The sequence below is a fragment of the Malus sylvestris genome, chromosome 7, assembly GCF_916048215.2.
Source record: "Malus sylvestris chromosome 7, drMalSylv7.2, whole genome shotgun sequence".
NCBI lineage: Eukaryota > Viridiplantae > Streptophyta > Magnoliopsida > Rosales > Rosaceae > Malus > Malus sylvestris.
In genome coordinates this window covers 28,920,219-28,944,744 of record NC_062266.1, presented here as the reverse complement: position 1 = coordinate 28,944,744, position 24,526 = coordinate 28,920,219, and the positions used below count along the sequence as shown (strand labels likewise).

At 38.5% G+C, this 24,526-nt stretch overlaps 3 protein-coding genes and 1 long non-coding RNA gene across 4 annotated transcripts; 2 read left to right on the top strand and 2 right to left on the bottom strand.

Annotated features, from left to right (window-relative positions):
• Positions 1 to 3,397: 3,397 nt before the first annotated feature.
• Positions 3,398 to 4,931, top strand: LOC126628070 (uncharacterized). Its single transcript, XR_007625244.1, has 2 exons — positions 3,398 to 4,327; positions 4,533 to 4,931. It is a non-coding gene; the product is annotated as an uncharacterized LOC126628070 (long non-coding RNA).
• A 6,859-nt stretch (positions 4,932 to 11,790) lies between these two features.
• On the top strand, positions 11,791 to 12,556 carry LOC126629424 (pleckstrin homology domain-containing protein 1-like). The gene has a single exon (XM_050299462.1). It carries the CDS (start codon positions 11,930 to 11,932, stop codon positions 12,353 to 12,355), a length of 426 nt encoding a protein of 141 aa, XP_050155419.1. The 5' UTR covers positions 11,791 to 11,929; the 3' UTR covers positions 12,356 to 12,556.
• A 1,035-nt stretch (positions 12,557 to 13,591) lies between these two features.
• On the bottom strand, positions 13,592 to 17,950 carry LOC126629423 (anthranilate synthase alpha subunit 1, chloroplastic-like). The gene is made up of 11 exons (XM_050299461.1): positions 17,660 to 17,950; positions 17,067 to 17,239; positions 16,771 to 16,960; positions 15,809 to 15,960; positions 15,451 to 15,566; positions 15,070 to 15,316; positions 14,875 to 14,931; positions 14,586 to 14,738; positions 14,389 to 14,469; positions 14,186 to 14,272; positions 13,592 to 14,105 (listed from the first exon to the last, which is right to left on the bottom strand). Exons 1-11 carry the CDS (start codon positions 17,805 to 17,807, stop codon positions 13,782 to 13,784), a joined length of 1,728 nt encoding a protein of 575 aa, XP_050155418.1. The 5' UTR covers positions 17,808 to 17,950; the 3' UTR covers positions 13,592 to 13,781.
• A 2,432-nt stretch (positions 17,951 to 20,382) lies between these two features.
• LOC126630679 (probable zinc metalloprotease EGY2, chloroplastic) lies at positions 20,383 to 24,215 on the bottom strand. Its single transcript, XM_050300832.1, has 12 exons — positions 23,857 to 24,215; positions 23,687 to 23,765; positions 23,490 to 23,600; positions 23,011 to 23,061; positions 22,818 to 22,919; positions 22,452 to 22,526; positions 22,264 to 22,369; positions 22,058 to 22,151; positions 21,733 to 21,886; positions 21,175 to 21,382; positions 20,873 to 21,033; positions 20,383 to 20,789 (listed from the first exon to the last, which is right to left on the bottom strand). The coding sequence occupies exons 1-12, from the start codon at positions 24,012 to 24,014 to the stop codon at positions 20,541 to 20,543; spliced, it is 1,548 nt and encodes a 515-aa protein (XP_050156789.1). The 5' UTR covers positions 24,015 to 24,215; the 3' UTR covers positions 20,383 to 20,540.
• Between the last annotated feature and the right edge of the window lie 311 nt (positions 24,216 to 24,526).

The window sequence follows — 24,526 nt, the reverse complement described above, 5'->3', positions numbered from 1 at the left end:
GCCACTCTCTTTTGTTTTTCTTCTTCCACGCATGCAGCAAGAACAAATGGCTGTCAGTGTCAACACTTAGAAATTACCTACCACCAATAATTGTAAATACCTTACTTCTAGTTCCCTTAATTAATATCAAGAGCTACAATTATTGCATGCATTTATATAGCTCTGCCTAAATGGAGTTCCCAGTATCCAGATTATTATTAGAATTTGGTTTATTTTCATGCAACTGCTCTCCCGTTTTAGCTTTGCCTTCTCCTCCTCGCGTCTAGTAGGAACTGAGGTGGATAGGTTGTCCTTGCTTGCCTTCAAATCTGAAATCGCCAACGACACACTCTGTATCCTTAGCTCCTGGAATGGTTCCCTCCACTACTGCCAGTGGCAAGGCATTACTTGCAGCTGAAGACATGACAGAGACATGAAATATTATGTAATACACATCAAGTATTATCCTTTGTATATAAATAGTACTATATACAAATCTTCATACGGTTTTCAATCCCGCAGCATCGTGTGGGACATTCCTTGCTAGTTTGTATCTAATCCACAGAGAACTTACAAACTTGATTGTTTCACGAGTTACAGAGTACGCAGTTGGCGGTGAACCATCAAGACAAGGGACATAAACAGTTATGGGATCCTAGTGTTAGGAATGTTCACGGAAAAAAGACCAACCAAAGAAATGTTCAAAGACAGTTTCAATCTCCATAAAAGAACAATGCAGATTGTGGATCCTGCTCTCCTCGCCGCTGTTGAAGAGAATGTGCGCCTGCAGCAAAAGGAAAGGAAGCAAACTACATCATGTTGGAAAATATTAGGATTTTAGTTTATTTGAATATTTGGTTTTCTGGGCTTAGCCCGTTAACATTAGGGTTTCGGTTTCTTACCTTTTTAGGTTAGGGTTAGTTTATTATAAATAGCATGCTTGTTATTCAGTTTAGAATAAGCTAGTCACAATGTAGCCTCTTAAGGTTTTGTAGCCGTTTCGGCATTTTCGTTTATTTAATAACATTCCTATTATTTTGTTAATCTTGTTCGTTGCGCACTCTGATATTCAACTTGGTATCAGAGCAGGTTTGATCCTTCGGGATTTAATCTGCCCTTGATTCGTATCAGTTTGTTTGTTCGTCTTGTTCGTCTTGTTTTGTTCGTTATTGGCGTTTGTTTATTTTTCCAGTTTCGATCGTGGAATATTTTCATTTTCTGGTTGGTTTTTTGTTTGTCATTCATATAGTTGGAAAAGAAAAAAAAAGGAACGAAAGAAGTTTCTGGAATTAAAGTTTGGACTCGCGCCGACGCTGGATCAAGTTGATCCATCATCTACTATTGTTCCCGTATACATTGTTGCCTGTATTCTCGACCAGCATCCACTGCCGCGCCGAACCTACCATCCAACACCAGCCGCATCCGCATCACCACACCGTTTCCTGCACTGCATCAGCACCCTCTGCACGCCTGCACAGACCCGTTGCTGCACCACTTCCGCAACCCCAGACGACATGACCTGCTTCATGTTGCCAGAATCACCAAAGCCGTACCTTCGTCGAACCAGCATGCACTCGTGTGCCCAGTTTTGCTGCTGCTGCACTTTGCACTCGTTAGTCCAGAAAGAAAAAAGAAAGAAAAATGGGAAGGAAGGAAAGGATAGAAAAAAGGAATAAAAAAAAAGAGAAGGAAAAAAAAAAACCGTTTGCTGTTAGTTTGAGGCCCACACGGGTAACAAGAAAAAAATGGTTAAGTTTGTTTTTAGGTCCACACGAATTGTTGCCCTATTTGGGATTGTTTTGTGACCGTCATTTGAGTGTTTGGAATTGTGACCACTCAAGTGATAGTATTTATGTTTGTTTGTTCGTTCGTTGCTACAATTGAGATATGGAAATCTCGTCCGTTTAGTGACGGGTTCTTTCTATACTCTCAACTCTAGCCAGTTTGCCAACCAGAATTAAGAATCAAGTCAAGAATCAAGAATCAAAAACCAGTTTGCCAGTTTGCCAGTTTGTCAGTTTGTCAGTTTGTCAGTTTGCCAGTTTGTCAGTCAAGTTAAGTCAAGAATCAAGAATCAAGAATCAAGAATCAGTTTGCCAGTTTGTCAGTCAAGTCAAGTTCGCCAGTCAAGTCAAGTTTGCATGTCTGCCAGTCCGCATCTGCTTGTTTGCAAACCCATGTCGTATACCGCCATGAGTTTGACGGGGGGGGGGGGGGGTGTTGGAAAATATTAGGATTTTAGTTTATTTGAATATTTGGTTTTCTGGGCTTAGCCCGTTAACATTAGGGTTTCGGTTTCTTACCTTTTTAGGTTAGGGTTAGTTTATTATAAATAGCATGCTTGTTATTCAGTTTAGAATAAGCTAGTCACAATGTAGCCTCTTAAGGTTTTGTAGCCGTTTCGGCATTTTCGTTTATTTAATAATGTTGAGCAAAAATTGTACATAATATGTAAACAAATAATTCACTCGACACAATTTCACCCTCATTCAGTTTTCCGAAGAGGGTTTTATTAATTCGAGTTCGACCCATTCTAGGCTACACGCCTATTAATTACAATCTTTCTTTTGGGAAAGAAATACCCTTTGATTCCAATTCGAATAAAAAAATGTAACTTGAGGAATTTGATGTTTGTTTGATTTTGTGACTGCACATAGGTTGAACCCTAGATTGCCTACGTACCCTCTTGAGGGATCAAGTCACTCGTAGTTCATGGATTTGGTATTTATTTGGATTTGATGCCTTGTGCAGTTTTAGCTCATGCGGGCGAGGAGCATAGTGCCTTATGCAGTTTTAGCTCATGCGGGCAAGGAGCATTTGAAAATTTGATATGGCTTCATGCCATTTGAGACTTTTCTTCGGCTTTGTGTCATTTGAGACTTTGATACGGCTTCGTGCCCCTTTGAAAACTTTTCTTCGGCTTCGTGCCATTTGGTATTCGATAGCAGGAGTGAATTTAGTTTATATAAACCAGGGATTCGTTTCGGTTTCACGGTTGCGTCTAAAATTTGATATTAGACTGCCTACGTATCCTTAACGGAATCAAACCGGCGTAGTTCGTTAAAACTTGATATCATGGTTGTGTCTGAAAATTGATATCAGACTGCCTACGTATCCTTAACGGAATCAAACCAGCGTAGTTCATAATCTTGATTTCATGGTTGTGTCTGAAAATTGATATCAAACTGCCTACGTATCCTTTAACGGAATCAAACCAGCGTAGTTCGTAATCTTGATTTCATGGTTGTGTCTGAAAATTGATATCAAACTGCCTACGTATCCTTTAACGGAATCAAACCAGCGTAGTTCGTAATCTTGATTTCATGGTTGTGTCTGAAAATTGATATCAAACTGCCTACGTATCCTTTAACGGAATCAAACCAGCGTAGTTCGTAAATTTTTTTGGGTTTGCATTCTTGTGTTCAGACTTGGAAAAAATGAGAAGTCAATCGGGTATTCAGACTTGTTTGAAACCCATACATGACCTTTGGTAATATTCAATAGATCTTTGTGAAATGGGACTTTATCTTTGCTTGACTTTTCCTCATGGTTTTGTAGCAACTCCATCCTATTTGAAATAGGACTTGGTGAAATAGGGGTTTTATCTTTGTCTTTTCCTTAAGTAGCTTTGAGGAAAAAGTGGCTGAAACTTTTCCCACGTGAGATACACAAATCAATCCTATTTAGAGAACTTCCTTTTTTTTATATATTTTTCCTTTTGAAATTTCAACCCCATTTAACATGGGATTTTAAATTCACTTAAATCCAAGTCTTCTGACAGCAAACCTTACTCCTTTTTTTTTATGCCTTTAAAGCTTCCAAGTTCCAATAAGACTTGAAAGTTCTACAACTTCTCTTCCTCTCCACGTGAGGGGGTAGACTTTTTCACCTTCTCTTTTTTTATCTAATGTTGATGAGATGGTTGCTCATTTTCTTTGTTCTGTGACTTTGTCAGTTGTCTCCATTCCTCAAATCCAAATAAAACCCATAATTTAGATGGGGCAGTCACTAGGCAATTTTCCACGTGGGGTGCAGTCTTGATTTCCAAATCCAACAACTTCCAATTTTCAACCTCTCTGTTCTTCTTCACGTGAGGTGCAGGCCTTCCGTGGCATCAGGAAAAAAAAAAACAAGTCATACTTAGCTTTATAAAGGTATGTGGAACACTTTTCTTCCTTTAGAGTTTTTAAACTCATTGTATACACTTTTCCTTCCTTGTGCAGAGAAACAGACATGAAATTGGAATAAAAGCAGTCGCCCATCTTGCTGTTTTTCTTCACATTTCTCAAGCAGGAGACCTCTTCGATTTTTTCCAGAAGCAGAGAGTGCTATAGTATCGTCATCTCGAGTACTGCACAAAACTTTTCTTGATGAAAACTTACTTATTTCCTTTACTTTTGATTTGGAGCTTCCATCAATCCATTTCCATCTCATCTTTTCTTTGTGTTTGTGTCAAATTTCCCAGCAACTTTGGAGACAACTTCCTTTTTTTATTCCCTGCCGTAGCTTTCTTTTTGCAGACTTTACAATCTCTATTTTTCCTTCACTTTCAGGTTTGATTGGAACTTCACGGGGTGGTTTAGACCCCGAAGAAATTCATGGGATTAAACTGCAGCAGCACGGAGCGGAGCTCTTGGATTTGATCGGAACTTCACGGGATGGTTTAGACCCCGAAGAAATTCATGGGATTAAACTGCAGCGGCAGGGAGCGGAAGTGGTGATTTCGTTGGCTTTGTTGGACTGCAACTCGAGAATGCTAGGGAGTGGGAAAAGTTGAAGAAGCAAAGTGCCTCTTTTCTTCCTACAAAGCAGAAGAAGGAAACAACCCAAAAAAAAAATTAAATGAGATGGCTTTATACCTTCAAATGCTGTGTAGCGTTTGATTTCTTCTTCTTCTTTCTTTTCCTTTGTTGTACCTTTGTTCTCTTGCTTTGTCTCTCTGTTGTCTTCTCTGTGCTTCACAATTTCTGCAGCGTCTCCTCTCTTGTTTCCGTCCCCCGTGTGCTTCAATTTTTGCAGCGTCTCCCTCTTTTTTTGTTCGTCCCCTCCTTGCTGTGGTTGATACCTATTTATAGGCATCTTAGGAGGTTTCCAGAGTTCTTACGTGGGGGAGGATAGAGGCCTTTCTTTTCGCCACTTTCTCTTAAACTGACTCCACTTTTCTTTTTGTTGCAGAAAATGGGGAGCCGCTGATTTTGTATGTTTCTTCCCTCTTTTGTAGGGAAATGCATATTTTATTTATTTATGGATGTATGTAAAGCCCATCCTCATTTTTGTTGGGCTGGATTACATCTTGTTTTGCCTTGTAGTTTGACCCAATCTGTATGGACCTTATTTTTTATATGTCATGTATTTTTTTTTGTTCAACAAATAACATTCCTATTATTTTGTTAATCTCGTTCGTTGCGCACTCTGATATTCAACTCATCATTGGCGAAACTGAGGCGGCAGATAAAAACATGGACTACGCGAACACGAGTGAAATGAATCCATTTGTGATACTTCCAATCCGGGAGATTGGACTCGCATGCTCAGAAGAATAACCAAAGCATAGAATGAAAATGCAGGATGCCACCAGGGATCTGCATTCACATACAAAATGCGTTTATCGGTGTAGAAATTCGTCAAGAGAGACCGAAAATCAGAAGCTAAATGATAGTTGCTGCTATGCAGTTTAACTGTTAAGAAACTGTGATACGTTAATTATAAGCTTAAGACAATTAAGCTGATGAATGTTGAGAATCAGATAAATATCTCCGTGTTCAAGTTTGTGAAGTCATACAAGATTCTATTCTTACAATTGGTCTCTCTCTCGTTAACGTGTGGATTTACTCTAGTTAGAGCAAGTCCACCGTTGGACCTTGCTCGGGGGACAGGCGAGAGGAAAGGGCCCGAGGGCCGGTGGGTTCGGCTCCAGTGTTGGGCAGCCCGAGGGCCAGGCCCGTGAGGGATTGCCAGCCCTTCAGCCCGAGGGGTGTGACGTCAGGCTGACGCCATGCCTGGCGTCGGTCCTTTTTTTTTTTTTTTTTTTGTGTCAGGCGCGTGCCCCTCACGCGCGCATGGGGGCGTGTCAGCCGACACGTTTTCAGATTGAATGACCCGCGCGCAGTGACCGTTGGGAAGCCACGTGGCTTTCCACGGTCCATTCGATCCCAACGGCTCTTTAATACGACCCGTCCGATTTCCAACGATAATAAAAAAAAAGATGATTTAATATCAACCGTTCGATCTGAGATCAACGGTTGATGTTAATCTGCTTTATAAATTTAAAAAAATAGTTTTAAAATTAAGAAAAGTTACCGTTGTGACACGTGGCACAATCTGGAGTGTTGGAATTCAATTTTTTAAAATCCAACGGCAGAGATTAATTATTTGAATAAAAATAATTTAAAATTGTAAAAAATCGGAAAAAAATATCTGAAAATTTAAAAAAAAATGTTTCTACTTTTCTATAAATACCTTCTCATTATCATCTACCTTACACCACAATTTCATATGTTCTCAACTATTTTCAATCACATTCCTATCTTTCTCTCAAAGTTTCAATCCAATTTTTTTCAACATAATGACTACTAATGCAGGTACAAATTGGACGTCTCTTGAAGATGTTGCATTGTGTACTAGCTGGGTTGAAGTTACTCATAGTTCGCGTACGGGTAATAAGATGCAGTTGCGAGAAATGTGGAGTCTTATTCATACCAATTATCTTGAGAAAATGGATGGGAGTAGAACCAAAAAATCGATGTCTAGTCGTTGGAAATTACTTAGCCAATCATTTACCATTTGGAGAGACGCCTTGGCACAAGCTAGTAGTAATCTTTAAAGTGGGGAAAATTACACGGATCATGTAATAATGTATTATTTATTTGTTTGTACTATACCCAAATTTACATTGTAATTATTTGTTTGTATTATTTATTTGTTACCTACTCTAATTATAATTATTTGTTTGTATTATTTATTTGTTACCTACTTTAATTATAATTATTTGTTTGTATTATTTATTTGGTACCTACTTTGATTATAATTATTTCTTCTCCCCCATTGTGTAGCTAATTCAAGCACAACTCCACACCTCGTTGTTGCCTGCTTCTATCAAGGTTTCTGGAACGGGTGGGCCTGCATATCTGAGCCACAGCTTGGATAACTCGACGGGAATGTGAGTCTCTGGCCATTCTTGCTTCGTCATCTCTCCTTCTCCGCTTCTCATCCTCTTCCTTCTCATTTTGGGCTATATGGAGATTGAACATTCCTTCAGATTGGTTAAACAATTCTTCCTCTTCTTGATCGATTTGCCACATCATGCTTGAAGAAGAAGACATTGTATGGAGGATTCTGAATAATGATACAAATTTTGATTTGGTAAAGAATGAAGCAGAAACTATGAATAATGATAGAGATATTGAGAAAATTGGTGTGAGATTTAAAAGGATGGATGATGGATTATATGGAGGATTCTGAAATGATTAGGTTGTAGATAGTGTCACGTGGCATGCCGTCATTCGTTAAAAATCTGATCGAAATCTATCATAAAATAGTCTGAAAAGATAACGACACGTGGCACGACGGCATTGGATAAAAATCTTATCGAAATCCATCACCAATAATTATCTTTTCGGATAATGATACGTGACGCAACGAGAACGATTTAAAATTTAATCGAAATCTATCCTCAAAGATTCTGAAAAGATAACGACACGTGGCACGATGACATTGGATAAAAATCTTATCGAAATCTATGACCAATAATCGTCGCTTTGGGTAAATGACACGTGACGCAACGAGAACGATTTAAAATATCTTATCCGAAATTACAAATAAATTTATTTAGTATTATTTTGTAAAAAAAAAAATTAATAATATTTTATTACCTATTGCCAGGGCTATTCAAGTGCAACGATGGAGATGCAAAATGCAGTTACTGTTCATTATGGCAGTTACTGTTTATAGGGTGGATTGAATAGTGGATTGTCTGGGGGGAGGGCTCCAAGGGCGGAGTTGCTCTTACACAACAAAAATTCAGTGACACGTGATGACAAAATGCTAGTACGAGCATATATTCGTTACACACACTCATCAAGAATTTTTTTCAGTGTACCAGGATCAAGTGTCATAATATAATTGATTGAATTTTTTTATTAAGTTTTCAATCAATTGTATTATGAGACTTAGTGTACTACCAAACCATGTACCAGACTACCTCTAAAGGTGGGCACGGTTCTGTTTAGTCCGGTTCCACCCTCAAATCAGATCGGGAAATATCAACGGTTCGATTAGGTGTCGTTCCGCCTAAATATATTTTTAAAACCGTACGGTTAGTTCTGTTCATGTCGATTCGGGTTCCGAATAATAAATCATTTGAATCTTGCAAATATATATTTAGAGCACACAAAAAAGGCAAAGGATTTTTATAATAAAAGATAGTAATTAAATCACAACTAAGAACATGCAGGATCAATCATATAGAATGATAAACCACAATAAAAGAAGATTTAAAATTTGAATGACACCAAAACATTACAAAGTTAATGAATATAGGGTGTGTTTGTTGAACCGGACTATCTCGGACTGGATTAGCTTCAGGGACTAAGCTGGATTGGCTTAGACTAGACTAAGCTGGACTAACTTAGTGAAGCGTTTGGTGCAGTGTCGGACTAAAAAGCAGAACAATTAATAAACTATAATATTATATTAATTAATGCATAAATAGTAATATTTTATATTATTTAATGTTTATATAATAATATTTTATGTTTTTTAATGCATATTTATTCCTCTTTTACTTTACTCCAAACAGACGCCCCTCCAGAACCATCTTCTTTTTTCTTCTACCTCTGGCTCAGCCCCATTTCTTCTTTCCTCCATCTTTTTCTGCGAAACGCATGTGTAAAGTTCATCGCAAATCCTTCAAAACAAGCTCATCCTCTTCACCCTCTTGCCACTGTTAAGAATTTCCACCTTCTTTATCCTTTTTTTGCCAAAAAATTTCGGATCTCTCTCCTTCCTCTGATACATGTGTTGCCTTCTCCGCCTACAAAGTCATCTCATAATTTTCTGGCAATGGGTGGATTTTGAATTTTGGGTTGGACTTTGTAGTTATTTTTTCGCCTTTTTTTTTATAAAATTTTTGTGGTTGGATTTTGAGGTTTGGGCAGTAGGTGGAGCTTTGTTTCATATATGAGCGGTGATTAAAGGGTGTTGCAGAGGAAGAGGCAGAAGCAAGGAAGAGGCAGATGGGAGGATGAAGCGGAAGAGGCAGATTTTGCAAGATCTGGGTTGGAAATGGGTTGTGGAACGCGAGGAAGAGGCAGATGGGAGGACGAAACAGGTAGGAGTGAAGCGTAGTAGTGTGGTCTTAGCAGTCCGCCCAATTTCGGGGGTCTCGCTAAGACCCTCTAGCGAAGCTGTTAGTCGGACTCAGTCGGAGCGAGTCTCATTAAACGTTGTCCCCGTGTGAAACAAACACCGGATTACAGTCCAGTCTAGTCCAAGGATGTTTAGCGAAGCCAAACAAACGGGCCCATAATTCGTTTAGTTCTCTGACAATTTAAACTATTTAATCTTGCTTCGCTTCGATTCATAACTAAAAAACAGATAGTGCAAGAAAATGTCATAAGTACATGGACAGGAGAAGTAGAAAAAGAAAGTCATATTCCATTTTTCTTCTATTTCTTATCTTAATGGCCATGGAATACATGATGCTGCTTTTAGGTGTCACATCATACGCATGGGAACGTATTCAAGATCATGACTGAGATTACAACGACCGTCTCCTCTTTTTGGGATGAAAATCCTTCCCGATTCTTCTTTGTTGAGATCTACAACATCAATTAATTATATTCGTTTATTGTATATCGTACGATCAGTTTTTGTTAAATATTATTTATATTTAATTTAAAATAAAATTTTAAAATAATTTTTTCCTGTATTATGTACGATGAACGAATAGAATTAATTAATTCTCTTAATTCTAGGATCGTAATCTATCATTTTGGGCATGTAAACTTAATTATCATTAATTAAAGGAAATTGTTATTGACATTTCAAAAATCTTATTTTACACTCAAACTTTATATAATTAAAAAGAAAAATACACTTGTAAGGAGTGTAAAATAAGATTTTAGAACGTTAACGACAATTCCCTAATTAAATTATAATCTTACACCTAATTACCTAACAGTCCAATGCCGTCAACTTGTTAACCAACTTGTCAAACACAATAAAATTAATGTCTACTGGGTCCATTTCGAAATATAAAAATATTTATGTGGAAGGTATCAATTAAATTAATGTCTACGGGGTTCATTTCAAACTATAAATTAATGTGATAAATTACAAAAAATTATCTTAATTATAAATCAAATCATAATCTTATATGACATGTTTTAAAACTTACAATGTCATATCTCATCTAACAAATTTATTGTAATATGAGACCTCAATCAGTTTTTATGTTAATTTTATACATTTCCTAACTCAACTGGATTAAAAAATTAGTTAAAATTAAATAATTAAAATATTATTAAAACATTTTTTTGTTAAATTGTGGGACCCCTTCCTAATTAAATTAATTGGATTTAACAAATGGAGAATTAGAGCCTAGGATTTCTGTAGGTAAGGAGAAGGTGAAGGTGGGAGGCGTCCGTGTCAGCCATGAGTGCAAAAACTGGTTTGGAGCTCAACCCAATGGAAGCCACCGCTCCAGTCTTGGCAATATGCGTGAGTCACGCAAAGCTCGATGAGTTGACTCGTCTCCTCGACCTAATCTCTGGGTACTGATGGATTCTCCTCCTCAATCCCGTCATCCACTCAAAGAACTCGGCCTCCTTCGCCGATTCCAAGAACTCTGTTGGAATTTACTCAAACGAATCAAATCCCAATTGGAACAAGTGATGGCGATTTGGGATCGGAGAAAGCTTCGGGCTTTCCTCAACTGGGTTTGTGGGTTTTGGCTCAGGGGACGGGAGGCAGCTGTGCTGGGGTTATGGGGTCGAAGGGAGACCGGTTTCGATCGGGTTTCTGGGGTTTAGTTTGGGGTCTGGTGGTGAGGTTCGGTGGTTCAGGAACATCTGGGGTTTCTCGGTAGCGATGCTCTGTTGCAGTGTAAAAGGGAGAAAGGGAGAGAGAATACGGGAGGGAAGGGGAGACAGAGAGAGGGGGTGGGATGGTGGTTCTGGGTTCAGGCACGGCGAGAGAGAGAACTGAAGGGAAGGAAGGAGATGGGTGGGTGAGGTTGGTTATTTATTTATTTTTTGTTTGAATTTTTTTAAAATAATATTTTAAATTAACTAAGATAATTTTTATAATTAAATATTTAAATAGTTGTCTGACAATTTGCATTGACTGCCACGTCAGCAAAATATGGGTGTGTATTTGCCACATGATCACATGACGGATTAATTAATAAAAGTTTGATTTTATAACAAATTCATAAATTAAGATATGACATTGTAATGTTTAAATTATAAGGTATGAGATTGTATTTCAAATTATAATGAAGATAGTTTTATGTAATTTATCCAAATTAATGTCTACCACGTCAAACTTATGATAGATTTTTATTTATATCTAAAACTACATTAATGAAATCTTTTTTGTTAATCAAAAGAAGATGAAAAGATATTTTTATTTTCTATCACAACAAAATATTAAGAACATTAACGTAATTTCATAAGATAAAATTTTGCTATTTTTTTTAAACCTTATCTACATATAATTTTATCATATCTAATTAAAAAAATAAAAAAAACTCTCTGCCTCTCTTCTCACTCCACGTTCTCTCGCAATACATGCCTCTCTCCTTCAGTTTTAACAAGAAAAATAAAAAAAGTTTAGACATTGTGTGTGGGCATATATTAGTATTCATTATTTTCCTAGCTTTACGCTTTCTGCGCAGAGGATGAGATACAGTTGGATGCTCTGAAAAAAAGGGAACCCGTACCGAACTTCGATGGCGAGCCTATGGCGGGCCGCGATGGGCCAGACGGAGCAGACCAACGACGGCGTCGAGTTCTGGTCGAACCCCGAGCGCACCGGCTGGTTGACCAAACAAGGCGAGTATATAAAGACGTGGCGTCGCCGGTGGTTCGTGCTCAAGCAAGGCAAGCTCTTCTGGTTCAAGGACTCCGCCGTGACCCGTGGCTCCACGCCACGTGGAGTGATCCCGGTGGCGTCGTGCCTCACAGTGAAGGGAGCCGAGGACGTCCTCAACAAGCAGTACGCGTTCGAGCTGTCGACGCGCTCCGAGACGATGTACTTCATCGCCGACTCGGAGAAGGAGAAGGAGGACTGGATCAACTCGATCGGACGGTCCATAGTGCAGCACTCGAGGTCGGTCACCGACTCCGAGGTTGTCGATTACGATAGCAAAAAGTGAGGGGCGGCAATTTGGTCAGATTACTGCTGTAGGTGAGGGGTGGTGGAGCTCCGCTTGTGTTCGTACGCCCTTGTATTTTTTTCACGTGCATAAATATTCAGTAAAACTCTGTTTTCTGCTTTCTGTTTTCTTCTGTAAATGTATACAGGTCGTATTGTGTCTTCGAATTTGCAGCAATTTAAAGTCTTTTTGTTTGTTAAAGATAGATTTCGATTGAAATTGAATTGCTTTCCGTTTTTGGATTTTGGGTTTTTTGTTTAGTTGTTAAATTAAGCTGCTTTATTGCTAGGGTTTAATGGAATTTTATGATATATTTGAATTGAGCGTTCAAAGTTGTTGAATTGGGGGTAAATTTGATCTCATTTGGGTTGATTAATGTCAAGTGAGATTCTTTGTACCGTTGTTACGAGTTGATTTGGGATTGGAGCTCCGGAGAGAAACTTACATACACTGGGATGCCACGGTGGCGGCGTGACAGTGCTTGATTGGCCTGGGATCCGGTCAGGACCACCACTCTGGCATTCCAGATGCAGGGAAGTTCCTTTCGGAGTGAGTTCAGGGTCCGGTGAATCTGTAATTGTTTAGATTGATTGCTGAACAAGTTTAGGTTTATAAGAGTAGTGGACTTGTCTGCATATCTACAAAGAAGTCATCAGATGTCATCTTCCCCAAAGTTTGATTGTTTTAAAGGTAAGGAGGGGACCTGCTGCTCTAGTAGTCGAATGCTTTACCGCCGGGATTTTAGATTGAGAGATTGGAAATGGAGTTGGGAAGTTCAATCCTCAAGAAAGTAACTGGTTTTGTTTGTCACTGCCGTATTTGTGCAGCCTGGAAGCTTGGATAGTGAAATGTCAAACTTCGAACGAGGTTAGATGTCTGCAGGATTACGATGGATGGAGGCTTGCCACAACGAGTGCTCCGTTTCAATTCTTTATGGTAATCACAGCAAGCAGGCGGAGATTGGTATCCCAAAAAGGGTGTATTTCCTGCTCCATAGGTGAGAGCATGCTCCTGGATGAGATGGAACAAGTCCTTCATCTCTGGAATTCTAGGTCGAGGACCGGTTACCCTCTGGCGGTGTTGGTAAATCGCAACTGCACGAAGCTTCTTTCCAGGCAGCAAACAAAAGCGAGTTATTTCACAAGCGCCGTGATCCACGAACTAGGTTTTGCCTTTTGGCATGAGGCTTCGATAACCAAAGCCGTTTTTTGTTCTTAATTCTGACGTTATTGAGCCTTCTAAATCTTAACTTGCCCGTTTATTAAATTGAAAGGATATTAAACAACAGGAGGAAGCCTTTGGCTGCTGAAGCTTTTGTATAAACGAAAACTGTGTACAAGGATGCATATTATAAACTGTGTACATGATACTGTCACAGTGGGGGCACTTGAGAACTGCATTCCATACACAACTGGAAGGAACACTCTCATTGCTTGACAAATGCTACCTCCGCCAAGTCGATGGCACGAGCGAGACCGGCAGCTTTGTTCTGGCACTCTTGGTTTTCATCCTCCGGATCACTGTCAGCGACTATGCCGGCACCAGCCTGAAGATGAGCGACCCATTCCCTTCGCCGGTTGGCATCTTTGTAAGAGTACATTGTGTCAAAACGGGATCCTGTTGTAAACACCATGGTCCTCAGAGCTAGCGCAATGTCCATATCACCTGTAAAGGAAACCCATCCAAAGCCACCGCTATACGGGCCACGCCTTGTTACCTCCAGCTCATCAATTAACTCCATGGCCTTCACCTGAATCAGATCACAAACGATGATGAAATTGTGTCGAAGGTGAACTGCAAAAGGGAAGAAAGTAAAGGCTAACTGACAACCTTTGGTGCTCCACTAACAGTTCCGACGGGCAATGCAGATCGCAGGGCATCCCAGCAAGTGAGATCATCGTGCAGCTCTCCCGTAACCTGCATGATGAATTGTGATGTCCTTTGTCACTCGCAAAGATTCTAAGTAATTTTCTCTACGGAACAATTAGAAACCATGAACCGACACCAAACTCAATCAGATCGGAGATTCTCACCGTGGAGCTTATGTGCATTACATGGGAATACCGTTCAACATTCATCAATCTATCCACCTTCACAGAACCGTATTTGGAGACCTATATCACACCACATTACCAGCACAAGTTTATCAATCGAAATTCATAAGAATCATCCAGCATGATGTGTCGTGCACATTAATGTCCACACTATTAGGTAATTGTTTAAGACAAACCTTTCCGACATCGTTTCGTCCCAGATCAACCAGCATGATGTGTTCTGCACATTGCTTTTCATCATCAAGTAGCTGCGCTTCTAACTTTTGATCTTCTTCGATAGTCTTCCCTCTTCTAACAGTTCCAGCTAATGGCCGGTTCACAATCTTTTTCTGTTTGTAACATCATAATAATCATCATGTCAGAGTAGCTAACGATCGATTGATTAAATCTAAAAGTTTAAGAACTTACATACGAACTCAAAGAAGTTGAAGAAAAACTAATACTGAAATTACTTGCCATATTTACCTTCTTTAGAGTCACAAGAATTTCTGGACTTGAAGCAACCAAGATGCACCCTCGAGCCTATGTACGAAAATACATAAAAGTTTCTTTTTTTTATTTTTCGGTCGTGATATATAAAAAAAGAGAAATTGCAACCCTGAACGGATGTTGGCGGTACCAGAAAAGGAAAGAAAAAAACACAAGGAAAATCACACAAACCTGCAAGTAAGTCAAATATGGGCTGGGATTTACAGTCCTCAAGGCTCTATAAACTTCAAATGGGTCGGCAAATGTTCGACGTTCAAATCTCTGACTTAATACAATCTGGAAAATATCCCCTGCAAGTATATGCTCCTTTGCATGCGTTACTTTGTCCTTGTAACCCTCACTTGTCATGCTAGAATTCTTTAGAGGAGGACCGAATTGGCGAGTAGACAGATTCATAGATCCTGGAGGTAGCCTTGGGCTAACAATCGACAATCAAATCAATATGGTCCGATTGGACATTTTTGTTTACTCACAGGTCAATGCAATTCTATATGGAACTACAAAGCAAAACGAAATACAATGTAACTAGAGATAAGTACAGTAGTTACTCACAGGTCGAGGCCGTGTACTCTAGCCACTAAATCCTTCAAACGTTTTACTCCATCTGTATAAGCTTGCTCAACTGAGGAGTACCGTTCTAGCCTCACCCAATGAACCACATAAACTCTCTGAGATGAACAGAGTGACAAAAGCTCGTAAGAACCTCAACCATAACTGAGTCAGAGTAATTACCAATCAAATTCTGAGGAAACAATTCGTAGGTTGAAAATTGAAAAACAAATTGTACTTACATATGCACACCAAAGTTATAAACTTGTACGTTAAAGACAGTTTGCGGTTTTCACACATAAACATCGAAACTTTATTTATTTCATGTGCAATGCCTGTAAGAAGATTGAAACAAGAGTACCTTATCCACGTGATCAAACACTATGACATCGTCGTAAAGCCCTAAATGCATGTCTGGAAGATTCCTGTCATCCTTGGGGGCCTTTGAGAACGGCAGTCTTCTTTTTTCCACATACCGAACTGTATCATACGAAAAATAACCTACCCAGCCACCTGTTCATAAACGGTTTATCACTAAGCGTGTTATCGGAAGCATAAAGAGAAACTACCATCGTTAGCATTACAGGAAAGTTACAGCATTAAAGAGAGAATGAACAAAATGGATCCTAGTAGTCCATTCTAGTTAATGATGAGAAATAAATTAACTATAGTAGAAAGCATATAAATCCAGCATCTAATAAATTTTGGCTTTCATCTTCAACTGAAGGCCTACAATTACTCAGAAATGCCACAGAGCTATCAAGGCGGTGGCTTTTGAAACAAAGTCTGATGTCGCACGTTACGAGATTTTTAACAAAGAATATGTGCGGATGGAGATGTATCTCTACTTTTTCAACATTACAAAGTAACTGCAGTAGTGCATGTCCAAGCACACATTAGAGTGGTTATCCTTGCATCCGTAAAATGAGACTTGAAATTGCTAAGTAACTCCGACAACTCAGTTTCTCGGAAAGCTTTAACTTTATCCTATGCATCTCATGTCAAAATTCATTAAAGTTGTTCACGGAACAATATACCAGTATATTGTGTTATAATTTCCATGTATAATTGCTCTGAAGTATTTATGTACTCAAGAATTACGAAAAGGAAAACATAAGCAAAACGGAGAACCATGAAAATCTCGAAAAATAAGCAACTATATCTTTGTACATTTCCATGTTAGCTTGAGCATAGGAGATCTAGGAAACCAATTTGGGAAAAACCAGCAGCATACAGTCTAGCAGAAAATATCTTCATCGCAGCTATGATATTTAGTAAGATCTTGACATAAAAGAACGTAACTTGCATCTTCACTTCTCTTACCACAAAATGCATCGGGAAGTTCATCGATAAGTTGGGGACTCCAACCCTCCGAGATTCTTCTAGGAATAACCATCGGATCCTCGACAAACTCCTCAGTCATGCGCCCTTCTTCATGATCCATTATCGTCACCTTATTTTCTTTTGCCACAATTTCCATTGTTGGTTGAGAACCAACAACGCTGAAACGCCCCTATTACAGTCAATGCAACACAAAATTACAATGTACAATTTACATAATACCCATCATTTCAAAACCAATAAGTATCAAATCATATTTAGCACAGTTTGATCGAAACCTGCAAGTTTTGCTCCACTGACTCAAACAGAAAGCTTGGAGCCTCTCGATCGTCCTCCTTAACCAAGCATCGATATGCAAGTACCGGAGTGAGCTGGTCAGAGAAAATGCATTTGTAAAGAGGAACCAAATTTCCATTCTTTGAAGCTTCCACAAACTTGCTTGATTCAGTAACTGGAAAATTAGAAGGAAAAAAAAAATTACAGAAATAAAGAAATATAATTTAGAGAAGAAATAAATCATAAATCTAGTCCCTTAGAACCAAAGCTCCAATAAATCTTGAAATTTAAATAATTAGAAGAGAAAGAATCGAAATTAAAAACTTCAAAGTATTATGTTCTTGATGTTAAAGAAAATATTTGAAAATAATGGCATTAATCCATATAAATTGCACAAACAAAACAAATACCATTTAATCACAAGTTCTAATCACTAGAATTAAACCTAAATTAAGCACCAATCAACTGAGCTTAAATCAAGTAATTTGCCTAAATGAGGGGATAATATGAACCAGGGTTATACTTCTTTCCTTTTTTTCCCGCATTTTCTCAGCAACCAAACAGTATAAATCAAGCCGAGAAAATGTTAAATCACCTAACGACTGATTCGAGAGAGCGCAGCATATCGTCCTGGGGACGCATGCAAGTGAGCTCGAGTTTCTACTCGAAATGCCGATGACCGGAACCCGAGACAGCCGCTGGCTCGGCGGCACAAGGCGCTGGGAGAAGCAGAGGGCTGGCATTATCGAAAGAGAAACCGGAAGTGCGGGCCGCCGGCGGTACCCACTCTGTTTCTCAGGCGGTGCTCTGGGGGTGTGCTCCCTGCGAAAAAGGAGGTGGAACTACTGAAAACTGGACAAAGTTCCAATAGAAGTGTGTGTGCATGTGACAATCTCTTCGTCCTTATTTATCGTCTCTCCTTAACGCTTGTCAATTTTTTTATTTTTTATTTTTTGGTTTTAGTTATTACTAGTTTTGGTAAAAAAATTTGGAGTGGTAATTTTTTGTTTTATAATATTTTTAATTTTTCCTTTTGAGAAAGAGTTTACTAATTTTGTGTTTGTCACCGACCACCTTCATGTACAATTGGAAATAGGTGAGATAAGGAATGAGAAATAGGGGATTATGGCAATTAATGTTAGATTTTGTACCTAAGATTTGGGATTTGGGTAGGTAAGTAAGGCGATTAGCGGGCATAATGCAACGTCTAGATATTATACACGGAACATTGGATATAAAAGTAAATACGACTCTTTACAAAATTTCATTTAGAATTTTAAAATTTCGATCACGTGTAAAATGCGTTTATAATGATGCACCGCGTACATTTATTGTATTATTTGATAATGACCTTCTATTATTATCAAAATTAAACACCACATAAATCTCATTTCTCTCATTTTTTTTTAATAGGAAACTTTTTGTAATTAGATTGTACATTAAGTGCCAAGTGAGAGGTCATATTCAAAGGGTATAGCATGACAAATAAATATTGTAGGAAGAATGGCAAAAAGGGGAGACACTTGTAAGGACATAGGAGGAATGGTATCCAAGTAAATAGGAAAAACCTTATCCAAATATTTTTCTCATTTTTCTCTTACACTTTTTTGTTTTGTTTTCCGTCGTAAAATTGAATTAAAAAAAGAGAGAGATGCAAAAGTAGAAGTGAAGGGTGCAAATATTAATCTTTTCTCCCCTTTCTTTTGTTTTCTCTTTTTAATCTTTATTTTTTTGAGAACTTTAACTAAAAGCTTGCGGTACTGTTTATTTTAACGAAAAACCACATTTTTACACTAAAAATCAATCATGTTACATTCATTTTATCCTTTATTTTGTCATTTTAGTTAAAACTCAAAGTTTTCAAGCTCTTTTCATTAGGTTCCCCTTATTTTTTTGCAAAGACAATTTTTATAAATAATTTATAATGTGAATTATTCTGATTTTACGCATAAAATTCTATAAATTGACAAAGAAACACTTTGAGAAGGAATTCTTTCCAATTCTTTGAGTAGCCAAGAATCTTTCTTTAAAAAATAAAAAGGCTTTTTAGTTAAAATGATCATTGAGATTGACATAACTTTTTACTTTAATCTCTGAGTATTTGAAATCGATAAAAATGATCCTTAAGTCATCAATCATCATTTTGGTTTTACGTGAAAAACCTCCATTAAATAAGAATAAAATGACATAATACACAAAACTTTGCTAAATCATTTTGGTGAGTTGTTGATTAAATTCAGTGTATTTTTCTTATTTTGGGCCTTATTTAACAAAAAATTTTACTAAATGACAAAATGATTAATAGTAGATAAAGTCATGGACCACTCATATCGATTCTAACTTTCAGAGACTAAATTAAGTAATTATGTCAATTTCAACGATCATTTTAACTGAAAAGCCAAATAGAAAAAAATAGTCATATTCCTTCTATTTTTGGAGTTGCAATTATTGAAGGTCTCTCTCTCCGACCGCCATGAAAATTCCAGGAGCTGTCGTAGGTTACCATGTTTGCCTGTGGTCCCGTAGTATGGGCATCAGTTAGGTCAACCAATAATTGTTGGTAATCAAGTGAAACTTTACGAGTTTTAGTGCCAACATCTGAAAAAGTGGAAAACGTTTTATTCGAGTTTTTTAAAAGCATTTTTCCACTTTGTTTCACGCATTAATACTGACATCATGACGGTCAGTTTTCCTACGGCTACGGCTAGCGAGTTTTTGACTACGGTTGGAGCTATTCTTCTTGATATAAACGTTTTGAATTGTGAATACATTTCTATGGAACGAGTTTGATGTTATGGTGGTCGGTTTGAACATTAGGGGTCCAATGTTAAATGTTTAAGTTTTTAAGATAGAAACAAAGCGCAAAATGAGTAAAATAATTTCAATTTATTCACTGATGCATTTTGTTGAACACTTAGTGGCTTTGTTGTCGTCAGCCGAACTATGTTGCGCACATATCAACATATATCAACATATGTTTGAAGCAATATGATGAGTGATATCGAAAGAATTTGTCGAGTCTGTCGATGCAACTTGTCGAGTGCTATCGAGATATGTCTAAAAGACATTACATCAAACATTCGAAAAGTTATCGGAAGACCTTCACATCTATATTTTCCAGACTACAAGTGGTCCCGGAAACCACATTGGTTCCAATGTACATCCTCCCTGACCGTGACGCTCCAATAATGTCATGTAATGTGAAAGTTTCTCTCCACACAACATGCCATATCGAACTGTGTCAGATGACAGTAAACTCATAAACAAGACGTTTTCAATTGGTTTTCAGCCAAATATTCTGCACGAAGCGCTTAATAATTATGTGAAAGAACCAAAAAATTACTTCACTTGTATTAATAGAAATATATGGGTTGATTGTTATTCATATGGTGAACAATCCATGCCATTGAAGGACGACGTATGTATCGACTAGTAGGTGGTATCTGATTCCAATATGTATGCAAGACGCAGCTCCCTCAGAAACTTGTCATGATTTCATCTACGAAGGGAAAGGGGTATGGTAAGCATACCAGCAATCCCAAGAAGAAAACTAATACGCCGAGGCCAACGTACTTGTCGTCAGGATCTGTGATCTCCTCATACAGTGGAGCAATCGGCCCTCTCTGTAAGAAAAATATCAAAACCACCCAATAAAATGCCACGTCGCTGACCAGGGATGATAATCCGAGCAGCGCGATTGAAGCACCGGTGATGCGAGTTGCAGCCTGTTGTATGAAACGATTGATCAGTACAGATTTCCAACCTTCAAGCTGCCAGTTTAAGTCGTAATGAACTTCGAATTGCATACCTTTCTTCCCCAAATGGCAAACGAAATTCTGCCCCCGTCAAGCTCTCCAGCTGGGATGCTGTTAATAGCGTTGATAACGAGTCCAGCCCACGCCCATAACAAGAGAGGGTTAAGAGAGATGGGAGTGCCTTCCTTCAGCGCATCCCCGAGGAGAAGCTTTGCTATAAAAGAAAGAATGTCAGGGTCAAGATCTTATCTCTGCTTAAGGAAACAAAGGTCTGCTGAAATTTGTTATCCATTCGAAACTTGAACATGCACACAAAGCCTAAGCACGCGATACATCTCTAAAACAAAGTGCTTACCAATACCCCCAATAAGAAAAGACTCGTGAAAAACAGAAGCATCAACAATGACACCAATGCCATCACTAGGTGGTAAGAAGAATCCTAAAAGCAGAAGAACAAATCCCAAGGAAAATCCAGCCAAGGGTCCTGCCGCCGCAACTTTTAGAAGACTTTCACGCTTGGGTACAATATTCACAATTCTTGTAATTGTACCAAAAGAACCTATCTGCCAGTAAACAGTTCATTAAAATTTGTCTGTGTTTAGCAAAAGAAACTTAAAGTAAACCAGCACGCACGGGTAGAAGCAAGCATGTCAGCCCCGTGATAAGCCAGGATAATTTGTAAGTTAGATTATAATTTCTATACTTCTGTCCACTTCTCCTAGCAGTTTTTTCAACTCATGACATGATTGTTAAAAACTAGCGACAAAGAAACAATCAGCCTATATGGAAAGTAACGCTACTGTAGGGCAGACATTCACAGATATTTACTTAGTATATGGAAACGCAGATTTATTCAGGTAAACTCGTCATTTAAAAATGGGGGGTTGGGGGACTTTCTTCATATGAAATTCACCTGCCAACTGGGGATAAAGTATGGCACTCCAAGCACGACTCCGGTGCTGTTTGCAACTAAAACATGGCCGAGCTCATGCACCCCCAGAACAGCTGCAGTTACAAGGGCTCCAGGTAAACCATTCTTTAAGAGGTCAGGATTGTCAAAAGCTGACCTGGGACATTTTCAAAACAACAAAACTATTATCGCGAGTGTGCACTATTATGTTAAGGGTTAAAAAAATGAGCATAAATAGTGTATTGGCAACCATTGACTACAAGAACCTATACAGAATACTTCCTATTGACTTAGTATTATGAAAATACAAGAAAAGAAACTTGCATACTGTAAATTGGACTGCAATTCAGGAACATTTTGAAGAAGTAGGGTAAACAACGTGACCAATCCAAAAGCAGCAGCTGCAAACCACTCTGGGACGGCTGCAAGATTGACACCAAATCCATCATCGTAACAAATCATAAGGTTTAGAGAATGATTTCAGCCTACAACTTCCACGGAAATCCTGTAACAGGGCAGGAGCTAAAGAATCACCAGTTGACTCTGGCTGTAATGTCCTTCGTGGAACTACAACGGCCACTGGTTGATCATCCTCAGGATTGACTAGAAGGAAAAGCTTATATTCATCACCAAACTTGTCCTACAAACAGGTTGTCCAGATGTTAACAGGGAATCAATCGTAATTTTGAATCATAAAATAAAGGAAGAACAGATATAGGTACCTGCATTCTCTTTGATATCTTTTCATAACTTTTAGCAGGCACTCCTCGTAGGTTTCCTTTAAACAATACTCCAGTCTGGTAGAAGAAGTAACACAAAATCAGAGGTTTTCAAACACGCAGGCTAGAAAGCATATCTTAACATTCCAATGGTTTGCTACATTATCAGCATTTTCTCGATTACTCTTTGAAGGATAGTTTTAAGTCCACAGATAAGCATGCATAAATTCGTACCCTCCGTAGGAAAGAAACTTCACCCAACGACTGAGGTTATATCCACATGCCATTCCCTATGTTTACTTCACTTCTATCCAGTGGAGAAATTGACATAGACATAAAAAGTAAAAGTAATGCAATCAATCAACTCACCTCATATGGATCCTGACCTGTCACGAAAAAGGTATCAAAGCCGAAAACTTGGTTCTTAAGAATATCGATTGTTTCCTTTGGAATCCGGATGGATTCACTCAGCTGTAATATTAAGAAGAGGGTGTTAAAAAGAAGAGATGATAAAAAAGAGGCGTCTTCTTATACAAGAAACATCAAAGAACTTCATAATCACCTTCACACCTGGAAGAGGCGATCCACTGGAAACTTCTACATTTTCAACTTCCTGTCATAAATACAACCTTAGCACAATAAGCGTCAACAGAGCTAATTTCCAATACCCTCTTCATCAGAATAAGAAATTAATTATCCTCACTTTTGAGATAAAGAAATCTGAATAATGAGAGACCAACATTCTGGCATATAGACTCTCCTGTTTGGGGACTGATATCTGGAAAAATTGCCTACATATAATGTTCGTGACGGGGGGTTTCATACTGAACTCGAAGGACAATATTTTCATGTATAACTAGTGAATGGGAGTCACTAAGGAATACGCTTTGAATAATTATTCGTACTACTACCTCCATCATGAGAAACAGAAATGAAATCAATTTCGCCTATATCCGAGTACACAATCACTCTGTTACTAACATGTAAATCTCGAAACTTGAAGATGTAAGGAAGATAAAAATTTCAATTGACTGACAGTACCTGTTGAGCCTTAGTTTCAGCATCATTGTTTACTTGGTCTGCAACTATCGGCTGCGAAGCGAGATGGACGGCATCAGAATCTCCATCCTCATTTTCATGTCCTTGTTTTTCCTAAAATCTCAAAGTAGGTAAGAATTGAGAAACATGAAAATGTTGAGAAATTAACATCAAAATTTAACAAAAATTGGAAATTGCACCTCATCGTTATTGCTATCCGGTGGCGGTTCGGTCTCCGTCTCACTCACTCTACAAACAACCTCCCGCTTCCTCAAAAATCTAAATTATTCACAATAGTCAAATTCCAAACAGAAGAATAACAATAATAATTTGATAATTGTTTGGTGGGATTATACAGAGAAAATCTTGCCTCGAAACCTGGTGGAGCTTCAAGCTGCTTCTACGACGATTTCGTTTTTGCCAAGAAGAGGTTCCCGAAGCGAAATAGGGCTGAAAACGAAGATCGCAGCAAGAGCTGCACTGCGATAAGGGGACGAAATTCCCCCGAAAGGTTGCGGAGAAGTTCATTTCAACTAGTAGCTAGTCAGAGGTTCTAATTCAGATGAAACCCTAGCGCCATTGGAGCTTGGAGAGAAGCTTTTGTGTGAAAGTTAGAAGCTTTCAGAGTGTCAGTGAGGTGAGAGGGCGTCTTATCCTCAGAGAAAAGATACAAACACACGCAGACGCAGACGCAGAGAGGCAATATCTGTTTTCAGGTTCGTTTGGTTAAAGCGCGCGTAATTGGTATTTTTTTTAATGGTCAGATTAATTTTTGTTTGTTTTCAACATTTGGTATTAACTCTTAATTTTACAATAGTCTCGTACATTCGTTAAATTTGCCGTACATTCGTTAAATTTGCCGTTAAATCAACCGTTAATTGATGACGTGATGCTCATGTGGACAACAACTGTATGACTTGTGTCCCGTAAAAAATTAGAAAAAATTAATATAAAAAAAAGAGTTTCGGCCTTCCCCGCTCCCCCTCCCTCCTTCTCTCTCCACGGCCGCCACCGGCGTCACCTCCCGCTGGCCCCGACAA